This window comes from Balaenoptera physalus, assembly GCF_965194825.1.
Source record: "Balaenoptera physalus genome assembly, chromosome: 10".
NCBI lineage: Eukaryota > Metazoa > Chordata > Mammalia > Artiodactyla > Balaenopteridae > Balaenoptera > Balaenoptera physalus.
Genome location: NC_138889.1, coordinates 76,026,535 through 76,049,845, shown reverse-complemented (window position 1 = coordinate 76,049,845; position 23,311 = coordinate 76,026,535). Strand labels below are relative to the sequence as shown.

Here is a 23,311-nt window from a genome sequence, read left to right as displayed (position 1 = left end):
TATCCCTCTCGGTTGGCTATTACCTACACCTAGCCTCAACAGCTAGGTCAACACTAGTGGAAAGTGCCTTCCCCTAAGAGACAGATAACCTGGATTTTCATCTGGGACCTACCAAGACTCATTGTTTGGCCTTTAGCAAGTTATGTACCTCAGTTTCCTCAGCCATAACATGAAGAATTGGTCTATTAAATCTCTGAACTTCTTGCCAGCTATCAAATGTTATAATTTATATGAGTCCTTGATGCTTGATCAAAATATATGTGCATTTCAGGCAAAGAGAAATGAGACCTCCAAAACAAATGTGGGTTCAGAGAGACTTATCAAGACTTGTAAATAGGATGCACAGCCATGTTAAATTCTTAAGTAGAAAAAGATAACAAAGTAACTCCAACCTTTGGAATGAAAGCTTTTCTTCATAGGATAGCGGGCCATGAAGTGACAGGACCCTAATGATTAGCTGACCTTTTTTTCCCAAGCTGCTTTGAAGAGATTATCTAACTATCATTTCAGACAACCATGACTCTTATTTTTAGCTCTGAGTTTTCTTCACGAGCACAGTGACCTGTGTCTCGGAGTTACAAAGGGCTCCCAGATATGGTTCATGATTCATATGCAGGTACCTTGCATTGACTTCCAGGAAGGTCAGGGGGGTAGGAGCCCGGAAAAATGATTTTAGGTGTAAAATCTTTCTTTGCCCTTGTTCCTGTTCCCACCACTTGATGAGAAACGCACACTCCACAAATTGATCCCTTGGCGCCATAGGCGATTGGCAATTAAAACAGAACCCAAGAGATACTGTTCTCCAAGGGTCTCGCAGCTGGTGTGGGCGGGACGACACTCAGGGCTTTGGTCACAGGCTATTTCCAGCCTCTGATAGCAGTTGTGTTACTCATGTCTCATTCACCCTCTCCCCTCGGCCTCCCTCCCCTTCTCTCCGCAGGTCAAGGCTGGTGACAGCCCCCATATATTTAAAGAGGACGTGAGCCCCCTTAGGCAGTCGAGCCGACAGAGACCGCACAGGCAGGTGAGTGGAGCGAAGGGCATCAGGGCTGGGGGTGGGCTGGCCTGGTGGCCAGCTGAGACTAGGAAGGGTCCCGTAGAGTAAGGGTGTGTTTCACGTCCCAAGTACCAGCATCCACTCTGGTTCTGTGTGAGGAGGCTCAAGTTATGCTCGATTCTAGATGGACCTAGCTGTCTAGAACATTCCTAAAAGGGTGATTAGCATTTGGGGGCTCAAGGAAAACCCACAGAGAATGAGTAAGGGATTATTTTTGGTCTAAAACTATTTCCATTATTCATGGAATCATGTTTCTTATAGTCTTAGTCAAAAGACCTGCATTCTAGTCCTAGGACCACGTAAATGAAAGGATGTGTGACTTTGAGAAAGTTCCTGCCCTCAGGGTCTTGGTCTCCTCTGCAATGATGGATGTGGACGTGGTGACAGTTTTCTAAACTGTAAAGCACTGCACAGTTACAAAGTGGTTGCAATAGATACGATACAGCAAAAGCCAGCTTTCCAATGCGCAAAATACAAGGATTTGTTCTTTTCAAAAGGTGTGGGTGAATGACTCAGATGTCTTTATTTCACCTTACCCTGTCTCTCACATAGGTAATACTCAATGGAGTTGTTGATTTAAAATTGATTTTATATCCCAAGGATGTTCAGCAACTGGCTTGCTTTTAATAATTTGAAACTAATCAAAGCAAGACCCAAAATAGACATTGCTGTATTGAAAACCCATTAAAAACTCTGTTTCCTGGGAAGATAATTCCCAGCTGGGGCTGAGGGGTGATTCCCAGTGTTTCCTCTAGGTTTCAGTAAAGGATTTTTTTTTTTTTTTTTTTTTTTTTTTTTACATCCCAGTGAATGACAGGCATGAGTGTGACTGAGAATAAGAAGTGGTTTTAAACAATAGTCTGAGTGGAGCTGCTGCCTTCAGATCAAAGCCACTGCCTCTAATTTCTGTTTCCTTCACTGAGCTGGGGAAGTGACTCCCCAAGAAGGATGGGTTGGGGAACAGGTCTGAGGAACCTTGTCTCTCTGCAGTACAGCTCAGTGCAATTCAATGAGCTTGTACTGACCATCTCATGTGTCGGAACTGGAGGGAAGTAGATGCGTCACTAATGCAGGGAAGGTTGGGCATCGACATGGACAGGACAAGAAAATAGGGAAGAGCCTGTGTCTTCAGTTGACTTTTGGGACTGAATCTCAATGCTGGGTACATCCAATTCATCACAATTTATGTAAAACTGCTTTCTGACCCAGAAAATGTCTGAGATTCTTCTGGCTTGGCTTTGGTTCCATTCTGAACAGCTCAGTCCTTAAAATGAGCCCCAGGGACTTCCCTGGCAGTCCAGTGGTTAAGACGCTGCGCTTCCACTACAGGGGGCGTGGGTTCAATCCCTGGTCGGGGAACTAAGATCCCTCACGCCAAACGGCACAGTCAAAAAACATTAAAAAATAAAATGAGCCCTGGCTGTTGGCAGAGCGTACAGCCAACCCCCAGGCTCAGCGCCCTCTCAGCGGGCAGACAGGTGCTCTGCAGCCCCCGCATGAGCCGTCCATTGGAGATGGAGGGGCCAGGCCAGGGGGCGGGGGGAGAGAGAAGGAAAGTGCGAACAGGATCCTTCAACAGGCAAATTGCCACGGACTTCTTGGAAGCAGTGGAGACAGACTCTTGGTAGAATACAAATTCAGAAATCCTGGGAACTTGAAGAAGGAAATAGAAGAAAACAAATAGCATCAGTCATAGAGGCCGTTCAAATTCTAGCTCTGAACATCACTTCTCTGAGTTTCCATTTCTGAACAGTAAAATTAAAGTAAAGCCACCTATCCCAAAGGGATTTGTTAGAATCAAATGGGATAAAGTATAAGAAAGTACTTTGTAAGTCTAATAAAACTGTACAAATATTCAAGGCCTTGGAGGAAAGGCACAGGGCCAAACCTGATGGGTTGCAGGAGGATTTCCTGCTAAGTACAAATGTGATGATAAAAGTCCAGAGGTCAGAGCAAATAACAAGCTGACCAGGAGTTAGAAGATGATTAATTTGTTTTACAAGAAGAAGGACACAGACAAGGAATATAATACACAGGAAATATAGCTCCTGAGGCAGGCAAACTTCCAATCATAAGTGTGCCACTCAGATGTCTGGGAATACTATATCCAGAGTTGGCCTTCACAGCCAAAGAGAAATGTGATGCCTTCAAATGTGAAAAACTGCAGTTATTCATCACAATGAAGGAATGCAGGAGAAGAGACAATAATTGTCTTATTACTGGGACCAAGGAAGATGGAAGCTTTTCAGAGTCTCATCATGGACCTCATCATGGGAAAGCGTAGATCGTGATTTGTTGGTCGTTTACTGCCCTGTGCAGGCACAGAACAAAATTAGCCTATTTAACTGTCACCAAAAGTCCTGCAAGAAGTCATTCTTCAGAGGAAGTAACGAAAGTTAAAAGAAGCAAAGTAATTACTCAGATCACACGGCTAAGAAGTGGCAGAGCCAGGATGTAAACCAGGGCGCAACGTGGTCTTAAAAACAAATTATAAAGGCCAGGAGAGAACAAAGTGAGTTTCTGAGAGTAAAAGTCAGCCACACCTCAGAGATAATTTCAGGAAAGATATAATATGACCTGTGCATTACAGCCTTAGTTTAAGGGGCAGGTGTGTCTACTCTGAATTTTAAAGGGATGAGAGCTGGGTTTATTTCTGTGCTGGGATTAAGCAACCTATCTCCCCAGGCTTTGTGAAAGGGCCTCTGGAGGGGGGACTTCATATATCTGTTGAGAAGCTTAGGAGGAAGCCGCTGACCTTGAATGTCCTACACCAGGGAGCTGAAGGCCATGGTCTCCCTCGGCCACAGTGACTCTGTTTGGGTTCACTGCTTCCCTTCAAAGTCCAGAGCACCGGAGAGGTCAGCTGGTGGTAGGCAACAGAGCTGCCAAAGTGAGGAAGCGGGTGTCCCGGGGCACAGGCTCAGGACCCTGCCTGATGTGCCGTCCCTAGTGCCAGGCACCCTGGTCCCCCCAAGGAGGCTGACTCTCTCCCTGGCCTGGCTGCATCTGTTCTTGGGCACAGCACACTCTCAAGGCTGAGAAACAGAGTTGGTTCACGGTCTGAAGAGAAGGGCCATGGAGAAGGAGTTGGAAAGATTTACTTGTTTTAAGAAAATGGATTTTAAAACCATTTTGGAGATAAAATAATAACAGTAATAATGAAAGCAACTAAAATTATTAAATACCTGCTATGTATAAGCATTGATGTGTAATATCTTAGCTATTATTATTATCTTATTTAACTGAAAACAACCTTCTAAGACAGGTCTTCTCATTCTCTCTTTATGTGCATGACGACACCGGGCTCAAAGATTTTGAGTAATTTGCCCAAGGTTGAACAGATAGTGTTTTCTGAAACCTGGCTTGCTTCTTTCCAAAGTCCATGCTTCCCCACACCATCCGTTTTACCTGGATTAAGAGACTAGAGAAGAGGCAGTGTTTGAGAGGAGACACTACTGGGCAGCTTTTCTGCAAGATGAGGCTCCAGTCACCGATCAGATCCCTAAACCTGTCTCAGGGCTTGAAGGACCCTTGAAGGGGGCTTCACTACATTACAGCCACTTGGACACCCATCCCCTGCCAAGCTAAATCAATAGTGAGAAAGAACTCTCCAGCCCCAAAGGAGCCCTTTCCATGTGTGAAGAGCACTGACTCTTAGAAAGTCTTTTATTTTACTGAACTGAATTCCATCTCCCTCTTTCACTCCCACCCATGAGTATTCTCTCTGTCCCATGGAGAGACAATGGGTCAATCAGATCCCAATTCCCATCAGCTGGGAAGGTTGGTTAACGGAGGTGCTGACCCTTGTCCCCTCTCGAGTGTGTTGTAAGCAGGAACATGGGACACAGAACCAGCTTAAACTGGGGTTTGAATTGTGGTTCTGCCGTTTACTGGTGGTGGGACCTCAGACAAGTCACTTAAGCCCTCTGAGCCTCATTTTTCTCATCTGCAGAATGGGGATCACAAAATTTGCTCCGCAGGGCTGTTGTATTTAAGGATAGTATATGTATAGCAACTGACACATAGTAAACAATAAATAGAAGCTAATGTTAACATAAGAACACAGCTTTGGAGTCAGAGCGACCTAAATTCCAACCTAGCCATGTGACACATACTAGCCATGTGACCTTAGGCAATGTAATTTCCCTGAGATTCCATGTCTCCATCTCTAAAATGAATGTTGTAAAAGCACCTGCCTTGAAGGGTTGCTGTGAAGCTTAAATGAGATTTACCATAGGGCCTGGCCCAAAGGCTGGGCATCAGACGCTATGGCTTTAATAACAATATTATTATATTAGTAATAATTGTGATTATCATTTAGATTCCAGATATGTGTTTCTATGTTCCAAAATCTTTGCCTCAGTCAGTGTAGACAATTTAACTCACTATGTGGAATCAGGCACCTAATAGGACAACCAAATAAACCAACACTGAGAGGAAAACAGCATTGTCGCTGGAGGTCTCTGCTCAAAGCCATAGCCTAAGGTTCCCTCCCTGGTTCTTTAATGGACCTCTAACAAAGAAAGAACAGAATCACTGAGCACACATTTTATCTACACCACCCACTTTTGCCCTAAGGTATCACCTTTCAGCTCCACAGTTGGTAGTTTAAAAAAAGAAAAACAGAGTGTTGGATTAGGAAGAACGTGCCCAAGTTACACAGTACAGTTATACTTTTAAAAATTCAGACTGATACGTGACAACTTAGAGTTGTGGCAGAACTCATTAGCTCTTACATTTTATAACACTCTGTAGTTTACAGAGTGATTTTACTCACTCGAACAGCTACCGTCCTCCCAGCAATAGTGAAATAGATGGGACTATTATGCCTGTTTTATAGAGAGGATATTGAAGTTCAGAGAGCCTGCATGGTTTTCTCAGATCACACAGCTTCGAAGAGGCAAGACAGAACTAGAACTCTGGCCTCCTGCATCTGGTTTACAGCCTTCTCCAGCCCCTACTATAGCACATTCCCAGTGTAATCTCTTCCACAGCATTATTCGTTATGAAATCCACCCAGGTAAGTCTCTCACTGGGATCTGGTATCTAAAAGTCTGGAGTCCACTCTCTCCCTAGTTGACATCACAGGGTCCTGCATTCTGTTTCATCCTCCTAAATTCGACTGTCCCCCATTTCAGTCCTGACACACTACTTTGTGACAACACAGCCATCTCTGGGACTGGCCCAGGGAGTAGTGCCAGGTGATGTGATGGAGACTGTGATCCTGGTGACAAATGGGGCTGAGTGACGGGCAAGCCTATATTTGGTGTCCCACCTTCAGTGACCCTTGCCTGTGCCAGGCAACGCTGATAAACAAATGGCCCACCCCTTGGTATCTTGCCATCGTAAACTCGCATTCCAGGCCTGGCTAGGGGAGTGTTGAGACACAGGAATTCCAAAGCAATGCAGGAGGCTGAGAAGGTTAGATATGTAAGCCAGGACCTACATGTGCTTTCAAATCATAGTGACTTAATTAGCAGATCGGTGCTATTTGAGTAAACTGAAATAAAGTGAATAACAATGACTTACCTTTGAACAGCTTCTCAATGCTGCTTTAAATTCCATCATCTTTCCATGACCTTCACAGTGATCCTGTGAGGAAAATGCAGGACATAATATTATCATCATTTTTGACCCACGTTAAGGCCGCAAGGTCAAGATTAGAACTTGTGTCTTCCAATTCAGGATGTTTTACAACACACGCTGCCTTTTGGCCTTTGAGCATCTGAAGAAGAAATCAGAGACGTCGTCTGTGTTAGGCCCCCATAGCTACATTTCCATCTTTAGAAGTGGAACTGAGCACCTGTTTAATTGAATGCTTATGGATTTCTATTTTGAGTTTCAAGTCCTGATAAATGTATGTCAGATATTTATGATCACTTAATAACAACCTGTGCCAGGCTCCATTACCTTGTGAATAAGCTATTATCTGTAATCTTATACGCACTTTGGAAAGTATCATATGTGGACAATTGCTGAAGACACACACACACACACACACACACCCCTAAGAAGCATATCTCTTTCCCATTAACTTGCAGGACATGCCAATGAAATCTCCATTGAAGATTTGAAATGAGAACTTTGACCTGGGGCTGTTTTCATTGAAAATTTTCACATCATTAATTTCACAAGTGTCACGGTCACATTCCTGGATATATATTGCATTTCTCCTCTATTTTATATTTTGTTGAAACTCAGGACCAAAATGAACACGAGGAAAATTATGATTCTACCCTTTTCCAAAAAAACACACCATCTTTAGTCAGAGAAGGGTGGATCTTGGAAAAAGAAGTTGGGTAAAAAATTACCCCCAAATGTCTACTTTTTATGCCTCATCTTGTCTGTACATGAGATGGCAATCTTGAAAATCTATTCTGCCCCTGAAAGTAAAAAATAAACAATTTGGGCTCTTTTAGGGCTTATTAAGTTCTCCATGCCTTTCTGTGTGCTCTTTTCTCTGCCTGAAATGTCCTTTTCCCTTTTCTCTATCTGGTGAACTCTTATTCACCCTTCAAAACCCCATTTAGATGTGATGTTTTCTGTGATTCTCCAACAACTCACTGCTTTCCTCCCCAATCTAAATGTCGGTAGCCATTCCCTCCTTTGAGTTTGCATAGCACTTCTCATAAGTCTCTTTTCTGGTACAGAGTATTCTGGTTCCTGCCTATCTTTCTCACTAGACTGTAGGCTTCTCAAGGCTAGGGGACAGGACACAAATTACCCATTTTTATAAGCTTTCCCCTCCTTCATTCCTCACCGAGTAATTAGTGCAGTGTCTGACACATGATAGGTAGGTAGTAAATGCATGGTGATTAAATGAATAAATGAATGAATGAATGCAGACTTGATCCCAAGCCTTTCAATTCAAAATCCATTACTCTTCCCACTAAACAATCTGAACTATAGAAATAGTAGCACTAAATGTTTCCTTTTAAAAAACTTATTTTCTAAGATTTTACTGAATAAAAAGAAGATCCTGATTCTCTGAGAAGAAGGGTAGGATGTTCCTGGCTAACTAACCTGCTTTTGGAAGCAGGAAAATCTCCTTGCAGGACATTTAGGTGAAGAGCTTCCCTTTGGTCCTAGTATCGGTTTCCATGGTCTGTTTGCTATTTACCTTCTGTTTCTTAGCAAAACCTGTCTTTCTTACGAGGCTGGGAGACACAATCCAGACCAGGTGGCCCAGGAGGCTTAGTGTTCATTGCCAACTATTATAAGAAGGTGACTAGCTTCCCAGAAGGGAAAGAGAAGGTCAGAGGCAGCCACTTGGAATTGTCTGATAGTGCTTGGTGTCAATGACAAGATGACACACCAGGCTTCCTAGAAACCAAAGGATCCCAGAGAAAATTCAGCCCCCCTGGGGCTGGCAGGATTTCAGATTTCACTGAGTACTGATGGCTTATTTTAGTTCCACTCTGGGGAAACTGAAAACTGGATTCGTACTTACATACAGACACAGAAGGAAAGAGAAAAAAGTTTCTTGATGTCCCTCCTTGCCTAGTATTCCTCAAACATAATTCTCTAGTGAGGAGACAAGGATGGCCTGCGGCTGGCTCTCAGCAGCTTCTGGCAGCAGAGGGTGCTTGGAGGGTGTGGAAGGACCACAGGAGCATCACCTGGCTCCCGTGATCACACCTGTCCCTGTGAGCTCTGACAAGTGCCTTCCTGCACATCCTCTAAACACCATTGTGAAGCAACAAGGAAAAGATTGACCCTCTTCATAGCATAGGTGGGAAAACAGAGGTAAAGAGAAGCTATGAAGTGCATCTCGATGCACATGGCAAGCTGCCGTTAGCCCTGAAAGCAGGAGGAGGTTTCCAAACCACTGATCTAGTGCAGTGCCAACATAGCTCATTGCCCGGGCGATGATATTTCTTAAAAAGGAATTAATGGATAGATGAGATAAATCTGAATAGAGTTTTTATATATTATGTATTTTTAGCAGCAAGATGAGCCAAGTTTTCGCTAACCGAAGGGTGATGCCCTCCTAGCGGCATCAGCCCTGCCTGGAGTCTTAGAAATGCAGAATTTCCTGCCTCTCCCCAGATCTACCAAACCAGAATCTGCATCTTAACAAGATCCAAGGTGACTCAAGAAGCACTGAGCTAGATAAGAATACCATTTTCATAGGTTATTCCCACTTCTGATGGAATAATTTTTAAAACCCTAAGTGGAAGAAAATAACAATACTGAATATTGGCATACAATTTCAGATACACAAAACTAGCTTATCCATTCCTTCTAAGGACCCTGTGAGGTACATAAGAGCAGGGGCTACTGAAATTTAACAAAAGAGGAAACTGAGTCCCAAAGTGGTAAAGTGACTTGCTCAGAGCTTGCTCTGAGTATCTGAGCTTATCCAATGACTTACACACAATAACCATTTGCTGAAGGAATGAATGAACCATCAACAAACTGGGGCTGGATCCTGGTCTTCAGACCACAGCACTACTAGGGATTGGTTCACTCTTTTTTTTTTTTTTTTTTAATTTTTATTGGAGTATAGTTGATTTACAATGTTGTGTTACTTTCTGCTGTACAGCAGAGTGAATCAGTTATACATATACATATATCCACTCTTTTTTAGATTCTTTTCCCATATAGGCCATTACAGCGTACTGAGTACAGTTCCCTGTGCTATACAGTAGCTCCTTATTAGTTACCTATTTTATATATATTAGTGTGTATATGTTGATTGGGATTGGCTCACTCTTGAGGTTGCCTAAATTTAGGGTATTTGCTTTATGTCCTGTTAGACTTGACCTTGACCAGAGAGTCTTCAAGATGCCAAACTGGGGCGGAGGAGCGAAATGCGGAGCCTGCGGAAAGGCCGTCTACCATGCGGAAGAAATCCAGTGCAATGGAAGGAGTTTCCACAAGACCTGTTTCCACTGCAGTGAGTTGGGTGAACACCATGACGGCCCCTCAGCACTTCAGAGTTCACACTTAGTCACAGATACTGTGTATCAGTAGTTCTCAGAGTATGGCCTGGGGGCCAGCAGCATCGGCATACCCTGGACACTTGTTAGGGATATCACTTTGGGGCCCCACCTAAAGAAGGGATGGTGCTCTCCTGCGCACCCCCTCTCCAACCACTTGTCCAGCTCAGAGGCCATTTCCCTGAAGCTCAAAGTCAGAACAAGCTCCCAGTGGTGAAAACTTGACCCAGTGGCGACATTTACAAAGTGTGACTTGGCAGAGAAAGAAAGCCATCACTTATCTGCAGCCAGGATGGACCTGGCTTGATGTGCTGTCCCCACAGGCCAGCGGTCACTGAAGCCAGCTGCAACTGGTCTTTCCTAAGAAAGAACCTGTGTCAGGCTGGGGGGCAACAGATGACAATTCTGGAAGCGTCGGAAAGGGAAGCGTTTGGGGCACCATCAGCATGACAAGGGGAATATTTACCGTTCCCTGCTGGACAGTTTCACAAATGTCAAAACTAGGGGGACATTTAAAACCCTGTGGTCCACCTGGGAGTCAGGCTCTACCCAACTCATGTGACTTTGGACAAGTCATGTCTCATCTCTAAGCCTGGGTCACTGGCATCTGCAGCAGAGCCAGGAGCAGAGTCTGTACCTTCAGATTCCCAGTCCAGTCTCTTCAACACGACTGCATTCTAGAGTTTCCTAGCAGCTTAATCCTATTCTAGGAGAGCAGTTCTGTCTTGGCCACTTGCCTTCTTTGCTCCCCTGCAGTAGGTCTGGCTTAAGGGTTAGCTTTACTGGACATTTTGCAGACGCCCGCTCCCCAGCCCTTCGAGACCCATCCGCCCCCATGTCTTAGCCCAGCAGCCGCAAGGCATTGCGTTGCCTCAAGCTGTTTCAAACAGAACTTCAAGGGTTGGGCTCCATCTGTTAGGGCATGGAGACACTTCATCCTCCAGAAATAGTAGCGCTTTCTCTGCTGCAGGAGTTTCCATTATCCCTTACCTCCCACAACAAACATAATTCTCACCAAGGAATAGGGGGAAACACTGCTGTGAGTGATTGGGTGGGTGGATTTACTAACGCTTTAGGTTTTAATGATGCATAATTCTTTTTAAGCCATCATACACATTCATCAGATTCACCATTATCATCACAATGATCCAGAAGTCATTGCTCAAGAGAGTTCATTCCATAACCCTCTGGCTTTTGTCCAAATACAGCTAGTGTTCTTTAAAAACAGTGGGGGAAAGGAATATTGGAAAGAACACTGGAGTTGGAGTGAAAATGACTAGGGTTTGAGTCTGGGCTCTACCATGCACTTTAACTGTGTGACCTTGGGTAAGTCACCACTGTGAGCCTCAATTTCCCCATTTATAAAATAGAGATGGTTATACCTGCCACACAAGTTGTTGTAAGAAGAAAGCTGGGTTTCTTCATCTGAGATCCAGTTTTCTAGGCCTTTATTCTCCTTTCATCAACTTGGATGTCTGAGTGGGAACAGGCAACGGTGGGGATGCTTTCCATGGCGAGGGGTGTCTTGTTTTCCCAGGCAGCAGGAGGATGCCCTGTTTAACGGAGCCATGGAAGAACGATGTGAGCATTTGCTGGTGCATCCCTTTCAACCCCTGGATATTCTCCTTAGAACCTGTGGGTGGGATGGGGGTCTGAGCAGTACAGGTTTCTGCAGTGGTGGACAGAAGGATCCTGGAGAGGAGCGTGATTTTCTGTAGTATCGTCACAAGAGTGGTCTGTCCACAGGTCAACCTGTAGTTGCTGGAAATAGAGGTCAGAGAGGCAGAGTCTACCTTAGCTTGTCTCCTGGCCAGTGTTCTCCAAACTTCTAGACAAATCTTAACCCCCCTACCAGTGCTGTCCAAAAGATACATAATGCAAGCCACATATGGAAACTTAAATTTTCTAGTAAACTTACTTTTAAAAAGGTGAAAAGGAACAGGGGCAATTAATTTTAAAACATTTAACCCAATATATCAAAAAATTATAATTTCAACGTGTCACCAATATACACATTATAACATCATGTGGCGGGTGAGTGGCTACGGTATTACACAGCACAGTTCTGCTGCGCCTGTGTGTGAAAGCTAGTCAGAAGCCAGGGAGTGCCTATAGAATTGGCCAGGACAAGACAGGGTATAGGCAGTCCTGGAGTGATGGGAATGAGCACTGGAGTAGGAGTCAAAGGACCTGAGGCCAGTCATGGCTCTGCAATTTACCACTGTATAATCGTGGACAAGTCACTGATCTTCATTCACACATGCATGCATGCATGCATTCATTCATTCATTAACTCAACAAATGTTTACGGAGGACTAACTCTGGGCTAGGCTCTGTGCTACATTCTGGGGATATTAAAACTGTTTTGCCCTCAAAGAACTCAGAGTATAGAACATAAATGAATAGTCAACAAGTTGTTCTGAAAAAAAAACAACAAAAAAACAAAAAAAACCAAGTTGTTCTGGAGATTAGTAACTGACAGCTACAGGAAGGGCAGAGACAGGTATATACCTTATACGCTCAAATATAAGGCAAATTCCCCCCAAAATTATTCCTCATTAAAAGGGTTTGCCTTGGCTTCAAAGTCTTATAAAGTCTCTCATGCTACAGGACAGTCTCTCAATTACTCCATTTATTTAAACTGTTTTTTAATAGAAATTCTTACAAACAATATTGACATAATTATTTAATGAACTCCCATACGCCTGTTTCCCCAGCCACATAACCACCAACCTCTGGCCAATCCTACCTCATCTACAACCTTATCTTCTTCTCCCACTCTTGTATTCAATAACACTTTTTTTTTTTTTTTTAAATAAATAACCACTTGAGAAAGGCATATTAGCCTGAAACAACTTCATTCAAAGCTGGATTGCTTATAGAGGTCACTTGATGGAACTGTTTTTTTAAAAAGGAGGCAAATAAATTGAATGCCCATATATTATTATTCCTGGGGGTATGACCTCACTATTACAAAGCACTGAGTATCACCCTAAACAATCTTTAAGGATCATCATTACAAAGCGATACAGCAAGGTATTAGGCTGTGGAGATACTACATACTTTTTAATGCTGCCCTAATATTATTGCTAATAGGTACTTCTTGCTGAGATACAATTTCCAGGTGACAGCCTCCTACTCAGGTAAACAGGGCTGCCTCTAAAAGACACAGACAGAAGTGGGGATAAGCTGCTCTGGAGAGCTGGGTCAGCTGCCTCAGAAAGACACTGTTGAGAAGGGAGATGCTGATGTTGAAGACGCAGAGGAATAATTTGGATACAATTGTTTCCCGAATTTGTGTCAGATTAGAAAAAAGTTAACATCTCCAAATCCATATATTGTCGATTTATATTATTAAATTAAATGTTACAAGCAGGTATTTGACACTTCCATTTACATCCTTAAACGTTTATTTATTCAAGTTGGCAAAAATTTTTCTATTAATAGAAAAATCTAATTAATAGAAGACTTTCTATTAATTTTCTCTTTGGAAAAATAGGGGATTGTCTTACATACTATGTATAATGTATATACACAGCATGTGTATAATAACTATACTAGGGTAAAGTATGGGGGATACTTTACATTAGGTGATATACAGTAACCAAGGGGCTTGAGCCAATATAAGCCTAACAGCAGGTCTTCCTTGCCTCCCCTGCTTCCAGAAGTGGATCAAAAGAAGTCTCAGCCGTAATTATCTCCTTGAATATCAAAGTGCTTTTCAAAATCCATTTTAAGTAGAGAAACTGCTCAATGCTGATTCTGATATGATTGAGAAAAAAATAAGTTCCTCCCCTGCCTCAGCCCCTCACCCCCTACTCACCCACACACATATACACTCACACTTCCCGATGTCATTTGTGGTGAGACACTCAGGAGTGCAGGTTGTCCCCGTTCAGGGACAATATTCTTAGCTGGTCCAAGATCACACACCAGGTTCCAGTCCTGGCCTCCACCTCTTTCTAGCTGGGTACCACTGAAAACATTACTTCCCTTCTCTGTGCTCCAATTTCCTCATCTGTGAAACAGGACTGCCTTGGAATCTACGACTCAGGACAGATGCTCTGGTCAGGAATCAAAGTTGTGTTCTTGGCTGGGGGGGGGCCCTTGTGCTGAGTCCCTTGGCCCCAGTCAGGGTATTGGGGGTGCAGGAAAGGGGGGAGGAATCTCAACCCTAACCCCCTGACCATCCTTTCCTCAACAGTGGCCTGCAAGAAGGCTCTGGACAGCACCACAGTGGCAGCTCACGAGTCAGAGATCTACTGTAAGGTCTGCTACGGGCGCAGGTACGGCCCCAAGGGAATCGGGTATGGACAAGGTGCCGGCTGCCTCAGCACGGACACGGGTGAACACCTGGGCCTCCAGTTCCAACAGTGAGTACTACCCTGCTTCTCCCAGCCCGCAGAGCCCCAGCTATCAGGACGGTTCATTCTGTTCCCATGGCAACCTTTTCTGGAAGTGGGAGAATGGACTCTATTGCTGACTTGCCAACAATAGGAATACTCAGTCTGACCAAGTTTTAACAATGTGTCATTTCTCCGAAGACTCTCTTTAAATTATCTGCCTTTCAAAAGGGCAATTACTTTTACACCATGGCTCTTGGTTTGCATGTCAAGAGAAAACCCAGAATGTACAGATGTTCTATTGTTTGACCTTTGCAAAACTGCATGGTCTCTTTTCTTCCCCGTTGAGCATTTTTGTGTAAATCACATAAATATGGCAGGGACGCAACGGCCATCCTCTGTGTGCTTGTCACTGAAAGATTTCTTCCCTTGGGTTGTAAGATGACTAACGTCTGCATCGCAGTGGGGAGTGGCTCTGTGGGGATGGGCTGTGCCTCAGGAGTAAACAATTATAACTTTCTGTAAGTCTCCCTTGCTGCCTGTTGCCAATACAATGTTGAGGTTTCCCCAACGTTATCCTAGGGAAGCCAGGATTTCACACTGTGCCACCTCCATCTACCAGTCTGTTCTACTTGATGATCATGCTGACCTCCATCCCAAAACTGAGTATATAGACTGACGGTCACTGGCCTGCAGCTGCTGTCTGGCCAGCTGGTACCCGGGCTCAGCTCTGTGGTGGTACTGGCAGAAAGGCCCAGCCCAACTGAGGCAGTGTCCCCCAGAGAATAATGAGAGCATCTGAAGAGTCATCTGGTCCCTTCCAAAGACAGTAGCCCATGGTAGAGCCTGGAAAACTGCAGGGATGTGTGATTAGTCATATAAATTTTTCTCACTACTCAATCCCAACCGGAGATGCTATTTTAAAAAGAAAGATGATACCAGCTGCATTCTCTGCCTCACATTACCCAAAGTTCACTCTTCTACGTTAGGGCTTTCCTGTGGTGCTGCACAGCCAGGAAGAGTCTGGAGACGTGGGTTTCATCCCAGCTCCACCAGTTATGAGCCGCTAACCTTGGGCACTTACCCCTCTGGCCCATGCTCTCCTCCAGCTAGCACTGCCTACTCTAGAGGGTTATGGTGAGGCTCAAACGATAAACGTACAAGGAAACACAAAAAGATATGGAATCACGGGGTTATTATTGTGCCTCTTTCTTAGACTTTGCTCTCAAGAGGACAGGGGACCTTTGGATGCAGGGTGACAATTTGAATTGTGATAAGCATCAGCTCATTGGACTATGGTTTGTTTAGTATCAACTGTCAAGATCCCATCTTGCCCTGTAATATTTTTACTCATTTTGGAAAGCAGACCCATGGGTTTCAAGATGGTATAGAAAACCCTAAATGAACAATCACAGCAATATAACAAGACAAGGGTAATTATACAAGCTAACATACGTGGAACACTTGTGAAGTGCTTTACAACAGAAAGGAAAGAGGTAAGTGAATTCTGGCTAACATTCATTAGCCCTTACAACAGGCCAGGCAGGCACTGTTCTAAGTGCTTTACTCATGTGGCCTCATTTAACCTTCTCGACAACCCTGTAAGGAAGGCACTATGACTATCCCCACTTTCCAGATGAGGCGTCTAAGGCACAGAGAAGTTAAGTAACTTGCTCAAAGTCACACAGCTAGTACTCTTTGCCAAGGGAAGTCTATAGGTTTCATTCACTTGTCAATTTCCACCAGGTCCCCAAAGCAGGCACGCTCTGCCACCACCAGCAACCCTTCCAAGTTCACTTCGAAGTTCGGAGAGTCGGAGAAGTGCCCTCGATGCAGAAAGTCAGTCTATGCTGCTGAGAAGGTGATGGGAGGTGGCAAGGTAAGGACTTCTATATGAGTCAGATGGGATACTGGGAGGAATGAGAGAAGAAAGTAGGAACTGAGGGCGGGTGGAGGCCAGACCCTCCTTAGCTCCCAGGAACCACTTAGGAGCCACCCATCCTTACCCACTTTCCCGGGCTGTCACTGTCACCCTGCAGTGCTCTAGGAAACTGGAACTGGTGGAATTCGATGCAGTAAGCGTTAACCCACTAGGGGGAGGCACCCAGCTAGGAGCTCTGGAGAAACAAAGGCACACAGGCTCCCCTATCCTGTGTCCACAATCCTTCCAGAAAAGTGTCAGCCCTGGGAGCTGTCACCACTGCATAACTCAGCCTGCTACTGGCATCACACTGATGCACAGAGCAAACACCCCACAGCAGTGAGAAGCATCCTCGCTCACAAATGTCCTGGCAATCGGGAAAGTCATCTGATGTCTGAGACAGTAACACACACTTGTCTACAAGCTCCAGTTTCAGGCCTGAAGCCAGGGTGTTCACCGAAGGATCTGAGCCTGAAGAAAGACAGAAATCCTGTTTATACTAAGTAGGGGGAGGAAGACCACGGAGAGTGTCTGACTCCAAATATAGGGGCAGTCTCCACCCCAGGACTGGCCATTTAAATACAGGTGAGGACCCTGGGCTGGGCCTGGAAGACACGCAGATATGAAGAAGGCAGACAGTCTTCTGGATGATCCAAGCCACGCAACTCTCTTCCATCAGAAATACAGGGAGAGTATCAAAAAGGTTACAAATAATAAATACTGGAGAGGGTGTGGAGAAAAGGGATCCCTCCTACACTGTTGGTAGGAATGTAAACTGGTGCAGTCACTATGGAGAACAGTATGGAGGTTCCTTAAAAAACTAAAAATAGAGTTACCATATGATCCAGCAATCCCATTCCTATGTATCTGGAAAAGATGAAAATTCTAAGTCAAAAAGATACATGCACCCCAATGTTCATAGCAGCACTATTTACAATAGCCAAGACATGGAAGCAACCTAAATGTTCATCAGCAGAGAAATGGATAAAGAATGTGGTGTATAGGGACTTCCCTGGTAGTCCAGTGGTTAAGACTCCATGCTTTCACTGCAGGGGGTGCAGGTTTGAGCCCTGGTCAGGGAACTAAGATCCCACATGCCACACAGTGTGGCCAAAAAAAATTTAAAAAAAGAATGTGGTGTGTATATATATGTGTGTGTGCTATATATATGTGTGTGATATATATACCACACACACACACACACACACACACAATGGAATATTTCTCAGCCATAAAAAAGAATGAAATAATGCCATTTGCAGCAACATGGACGGACCTAGAGATGATCATATTAAGTGAAGTAAGTCATACAAAGACAAATATCATATGATATCACTTATAGTGGAATCTAAAAAAAATGATACAAATGAAATTATTTACAAAACAGAAATAGAGTCACAGATATAGAAAACAAACTTATGGTTACCAAAGGGGAAGTGGGGGGGTGGATAAATTAGGAGTTGGGGGTTAACGTATACACACTATTATATATAAAGTAGATAAACATCAAGGACCTACCTACTGTATGTCACAGGGAACTATATTCAGTATCTTGTAATAACCTATAATGAAAAAGAATCTGAAAAAGTATATATATATCACTTTGCTGTACACCCGAAACTACTACAACATTGTAAATCAACGATACTTCAATTAAAAAAAAATACACAAAGAGTTAAAATGAAGTTGAATTCCCTGGATGATTGCCCATTTCTTCACCTTTTTTCTTTTTTCATTTTATATTCAATATGTTACCCACTGCCTCAAGTCCAAGTTCCCCTCTCTTCAGTATTTTGGATCTTCTAGAAATGGGAAGCCCTATTCTATTTAGTCTGTTCTGAAGTAATACATATGGAAATCACCTTGATCTATTCATTTTTAGGGGTCCTAAGAATCGCTGGCCAAGCCCATAGCCAGAATAATTATTCCCGGGGCCAATTAGGTGGGTGAATGGTTAAGAAAAGGGCACTCCTTTACATGCTGCTGGTCAGGCGACTTAACACGGAAATAAATGCCCTGCCTGCCCTATTAAATATCCAACTGCCTGTTCTCCTGTGCCCTGCAGCCTTGGCACAAGACCTGTTTTCGCTGTGCTATCTGTGGGAAGAGTCTAGAGTCCACGAACGTCACTGACAAAGATGGGGAACTTTATTGCAAAGGTGAGTGGTTCCAGAGACTCTCTTGAGATGTTTTCCCAGGGAGGGTTCTTGGCAGGGGAAGTTGTGTTCCTGCCGAGAGGTTTGTGTCTGCCTGGAGGCATGGCTTCTCAGCCTGAGCCAGGTTTGAGCTCGCAGGATGGGGAGCAAAGCCACCCAAGGGAAAGTAACCTCCTGCTTGACCCAGCTCTGGTCCTCTCCATAGGGACATCTGGGGGGACCTGATACTTACAGATGCCCAGTGGTTCCTGAGCACCTGGGGGGAGAGGGGACAAGGAGGAAGCAGTGTCCTGACTGGCCTTGGAAGAGGCCTTAGGTCTGGACAAAAACATCACATCCCCTTCCAAAAACCTGAACACTCTGTCCACTTGACTGGCAGATAAGGGTGACAGCGTTGCGGGGTGTGCGGATGAACTGTGTTCGGCCTCTCCTGAATTTATCAAGACACATCTATCTCCTTCCTCCCTCCCTCCTTTCCTTCTTTCCCGGCCCCCTTCCCTCCCTCCCTTGCTCTCTCCCTCCTTCCTTTCTGACATTTCTGTTTCTGATGTAATCACAGAAAGCGAACTGACAAGCTGGTTTCCCTTCTGGTCCTCACAGCTCTGCCCCTAACTGCCTCCATCATCCCTTTGTCTTGCAGAGAGGCAATAGAGGCTTAGCTCCTTCCTGATGCTACGAAGACGAAGGGATGCTTTAGGGCCAGGGCAATGTGTCCTCGCCCTCAGAGCCTCTCCTAGGCCTCTTCTGTTTCTCAGCGGGTCCTCCCACCCTTTCACTCAATGGTGGTGTCTCAGGATCTCCAAATGTGTGTGTTAAGAGTTGGGGAGGACATGACTAATGAAGACTGTAGGTGGCCCAGCTTCTCCCAGGATGAGACAGGATGGAAACTGATGCACTATCTGACAGGGGCTGCCTTCTCCTGGCAGTAGAGGGTACAGAGGGTTCTCAGCATTCACAGGCCATCGAATTCTAAAATGTTGCCGCAGCCAGTAGGGAGATCAACCTATAGAGAAGTAACTGCATTCCCAAGTGCTACAAGCTCTAGTAGACGGTGCTACACAACGCAGGGTGCAAAAAGGGGCAAGTGATTGGCTGGGGGTGTCGGGAAACCTTCTTAGAAGAGAAGCTCCCTCTGGGCCTTGAAGGGTGAACGTGGGTTTGGGAGGGGGCGTTCCAGGAACAAGGAGCAGTGAGTGCAAAGGCACCAAGGCCAGGCCATCATGGCTCGTTCCAGGAACTGCAAGCAGTTGTGTGTATCTGGAGGGCAAGCAGGGAGGCGGAGGCGGGAGGGGATGAGGCTGGGCAGGCAGCCGGCAGCCAGATTATGTCAACTCAAATGAGAAAATGTCTCTGAACACACCTAGCGAAGTGCAAAGAAGTATAAACAGTTTTATTAGCGGATCTAAAATAAATACAGTTCAATGTGTTTAAAAGTTAACTTACAAACACATTTGTCAAAAGGATGCCTCTCCCAGGTAAAAGGACTGTGCTCAGACAGAGGGAACGGAAATGATGGTGCTGACCAACCCATTCTCTCCCCCGTCCTCTTCTCTCTCGTTCACAGTTTGCTACGCCAAAAATTTTGGCCCTACAGGTATTGGGTTTGGGGGCCTTACACATCAAGTGGAAAAGAAAGAGTGAAAAGTGCACCGTTTCTCAGGTCTCTCATCGGCCTAAAGCACTTGCCAAGTATCCTACCCAGATGGAAACCCCTCCCCAAACATCCTTTTGTTGGTAGTTGGACAGTATTTCTCTTCAGAAGTGATCACAGTCTTTACCCGAAGTTAGAAGAGATCTTTGGAAGAAAATTATTAAAAGTCTAATCCGTAACAAATGCTTTATTATTTACGATACCTGGGGTGGGAGAGGCCATAAATAAAAGTTTAAGTGGTAACTTGTACGTCTCTGGATCTTTTCTTTCAAATAGGGGGAAATTTTCAAAAAAACAGAGAGATAGTTTAAAAAAAAAAATTGTGCAGAGGATGTAATGAATTCTCGTGTCAGCTGTGGAAAGAGTGAGGAGGAGGAAGCAACGGGCAAAGGGAAGGAGTCTTCTAGAATCTGTTGGCTAAGCTTCTTTCTAGTTAGTGCTAATGGAGAAGAAAACAGGGGGTCCCGGAGGAAACAGACAACATGGTAGCAAATTCTAAAAGGAAAATCAAACTAATAAAACTGCTGAAGAGCTGATCCTTCTGTCCTTATCATGGGCTTTGCAATATTACACATTTCGTGAAAACTCAGAAACGGCAACAAAATGTGGAGTTTGCTTCTGTGTTATAAACAACATGAGGATGATTTTCTTTTATTCTGGGGTAATTCCCTAAGGTTTAGCAATTGTCTTAAAACTTCTCCTCCATCAGATTGCCAGGCTCACGAATGAAACGCAGCCAATTAAAAATGTCTTCCTCTGCCTCCTCGGCAAGATCTCAACAGCTCAAGCCTGTGTATTTATTTTCTCGCCTCTGCTTTTAACAACCACGGCATTTCTCCCACCACCATGCACTTCTCAATTATTTGCAGAAAATGAAAATCTATTGACAAAAATTATGAAACACTAGACTAAACCGTGGGTTTTTCTATGCTCCAAGTCCCAAAAAGGTGTTCTTTAAAATGAGCGTTTATTCAGGGTTGCTTACTTGCTGTCATGGACAAGGCCTTGCACTGACTTCATTATTTATCTATTTATCTATTTTTTGATGCTCAAAATGCAATTACATTTAATCATTTTCTCTCTCTGATTGGCATTAATAGAATGGTTCAGAAAAAACCAAAAAACAAAAAAACAGCTGGCAGAGGTTGTGTCCCATCCCACTTTCAAAGAGATAATATACAAATATGCTTTACTTGCCTAGAGACTCTCGCTGGGGTAATTCAGCCACTGAGTTCCACTCAAACAGCCTGAGGATGGAAATATTGTACATTCCACATTCTCTGGGGAAGGAAGCCTAGGACAATGTATTTTTAATTTGTAAACCTTTTCCCAGAGCTATATAGGAGATCCCATCATTGTCGATCGAACAATTAATAATACCAGGGATGAACTGAATTAACTAAACCAAATCCCCTTTAACCTGCACTGACTTTAAAAGCAATATGCTACCTTGGCCCTTCACTAGGAAGTCCCCCACGCTAGGGACTTCCAGGCTTGCTGAGGGGTGAGATACATGTGAAATAACTACCAGACAATGCAACCTATTCCTCCACTGCAGTTCAGTTACAAGCCCCACTAACCACCCACCCAGGAGACAAGCAAAAAACTTCAGTCATCCTTAGCTCTGCCCTCTCCCACATCCTTCCTTGCCTCATTCCCCAAGCCTCCCTGATTCTGACTCCAAAATGTCCCTAGAATACATCCCCTCCATGCCCACTCTTTGGTATGTGTATCAATCGGCTAGGGCTGCCGTAACAGAGTACCATGGAATAGGTGGCTTAAACAACAGAAATTGTTTTTTCACAGTTCCAGAGCCTAGAAGTCTGAGATTAAGGTGTCAGCAGGGTTGCTGTCTTCTGAAGTCTCTCCTTGACTGGTAGACGGCTGCCTTCTTCCTGTGTCTTCACATGGTCTTCCCTTTGTGTATGTGTGTGTGTTGTAACTACCTCTTCTTATAAGGACACAAGTCATCTTGGATTAGGGACCACCTGAATCACCTCGTTTTAACTTAATTATCTCTGTAATACCCTATCTCCAATTACAGTCACATTCTGAGATACTGGGGGTTAGGACTTCGACATAGGAGTTTGGGAGTGTAGGGGGACACAGTTCTGCCCACAACAGTATGTCATATAAGGACTTTCACGAATTGGTCTTGGACTTAACCCATTCAACTTAGCTTTAGACAATCTCTTCCATACAAGCCCCAGCTACACTCAAAGACCTGAAGCTTTCCAAATACAACAAGTACCCTCACCCCATCATGCTTTTGGGAATGCTATTTTTTGCCTGGAATGTCAGGAAGATGGAACCTCCTCCCAACTCCTTAGCCTGGTGAACTCCTTGTAATCAAGTCACAGGTCAAATGCCATCTTCTCTGCAAAATTTATTGCTGAACTACCTGAGCAGAATTAATCCACCTCTGTGTTCTCATAGCCAGTACATAATTAACACAGCACTTGTCTCATTGCATTGAATTTTTAAACTCTCATCTGCCTCCTTGTTAGAATGTGACACACTTGTATTCACAGTGCTCGAAAAATAGTAGGCACTTAGTAGACATTTGTGGAGTGAGTGAAGTGGGAGAGACTGCAGGCTGGACTAAAAGCAAATTCTACTAGAATATAAAAGAAGAGATTATTATATACTGGAGTGGAGGGGCTTGGAAATGAAAAAACAAAACAAAGTACCTTATTGCGGTTCAGCAGTGTCTGTGTTTCTCCTCTGCTTCCTGGGCACACTCTTCCACTGCATTTCCCAGGCTCCCTACCAGTGACCAGGACACATGCTGAGTTGGCCAACGGAGGCCCGGCCCCCACGACCCCCAGAAAAGTCTCCACTCTCTCTTTGCACATCTGTGGATACAGAAGGTCCAGTGGACACTGAGGCCCTAGGAAATGGTGGAGCCATTGATGGGGAAGGGGCTTGGGTCCCTGCATGGAAGGACACCTGCTAATTCTAAATGCACTGTGACAAGAAGGAGAAATAAGCCTGATGTTGTGTTAGGTCACCGAGATTTGGGGGATGTTTACTATCGTGTTAACTTCCTTGACTAACATGCACCTGAAATACTGGATGTGCTGCATCCAAGACAGTTGCTATCAGCGTCCATCCCGTTCATTTAAGACACAGGGCGCACCATCAGGGTTTTGCCTAATATTTGTGAAATCGATTCAAATGTGTCCTCTCCAATGTGACTACACAGGCATTTGGGAAAAGGAATGAAGTTATGGCATGGTGA

At 44.4% G+C, this 23,311-nt stretch overlaps 1 protein-coding gene across 1 annotated transcript; it reads left to right on the top strand.

The window, feature by feature from the left end:
* Positions 1 to 879: 879 nt before the first annotated feature.
* On the top strand, positions 880 to 20,313 carry CSRP3 (cysteine and glycine rich protein 3). Its single transcript, XM_082477392.1, has 6 exons — positions 880 to 1,024; positions 9,817 to 9,956; positions 14,204 to 14,372; positions 16,089 to 16,221; positions 18,329 to 18,422; positions 19,984 to 20,313. Exons 2-6 carry the CDS (start codon positions 9,845 to 9,847, stop codon positions 20,058 to 20,060), a joined length of 585 nt encoding a protein of 194 aa, XP_082333518.1. The 5' UTR covers positions 880 to 1,024; positions 9,817 to 9,844; the 3' UTR covers positions 20,061 to 20,313.
* Positions 20,314 to 23,311: the final 2,998 nt, after the last annotated feature.

Coding starts and splice junctions, on each gene's coding strand:
- CSRP3 (XM_082477392.1), top strand. CDS start 9,845: ATGCCAAACTGGGGCGGAGGAGCGAAATGCGGAGCCTGCGGAAAGGCC. Junction 16,222..18,328: donor AGGTGATGGGAGGTGGCAAG/GTAAGGACTTCT, acceptor TGTGCCCTGCAG/CCTTGGCACAAGACCTGTTT. Junction 18,423..19,983: donor TGGGGAACTTTATTGCAAAG/GTGAGTGGTTCC, acceptor TCTCGTTCACAG/TTTGCTACGCCAAAAATTTT.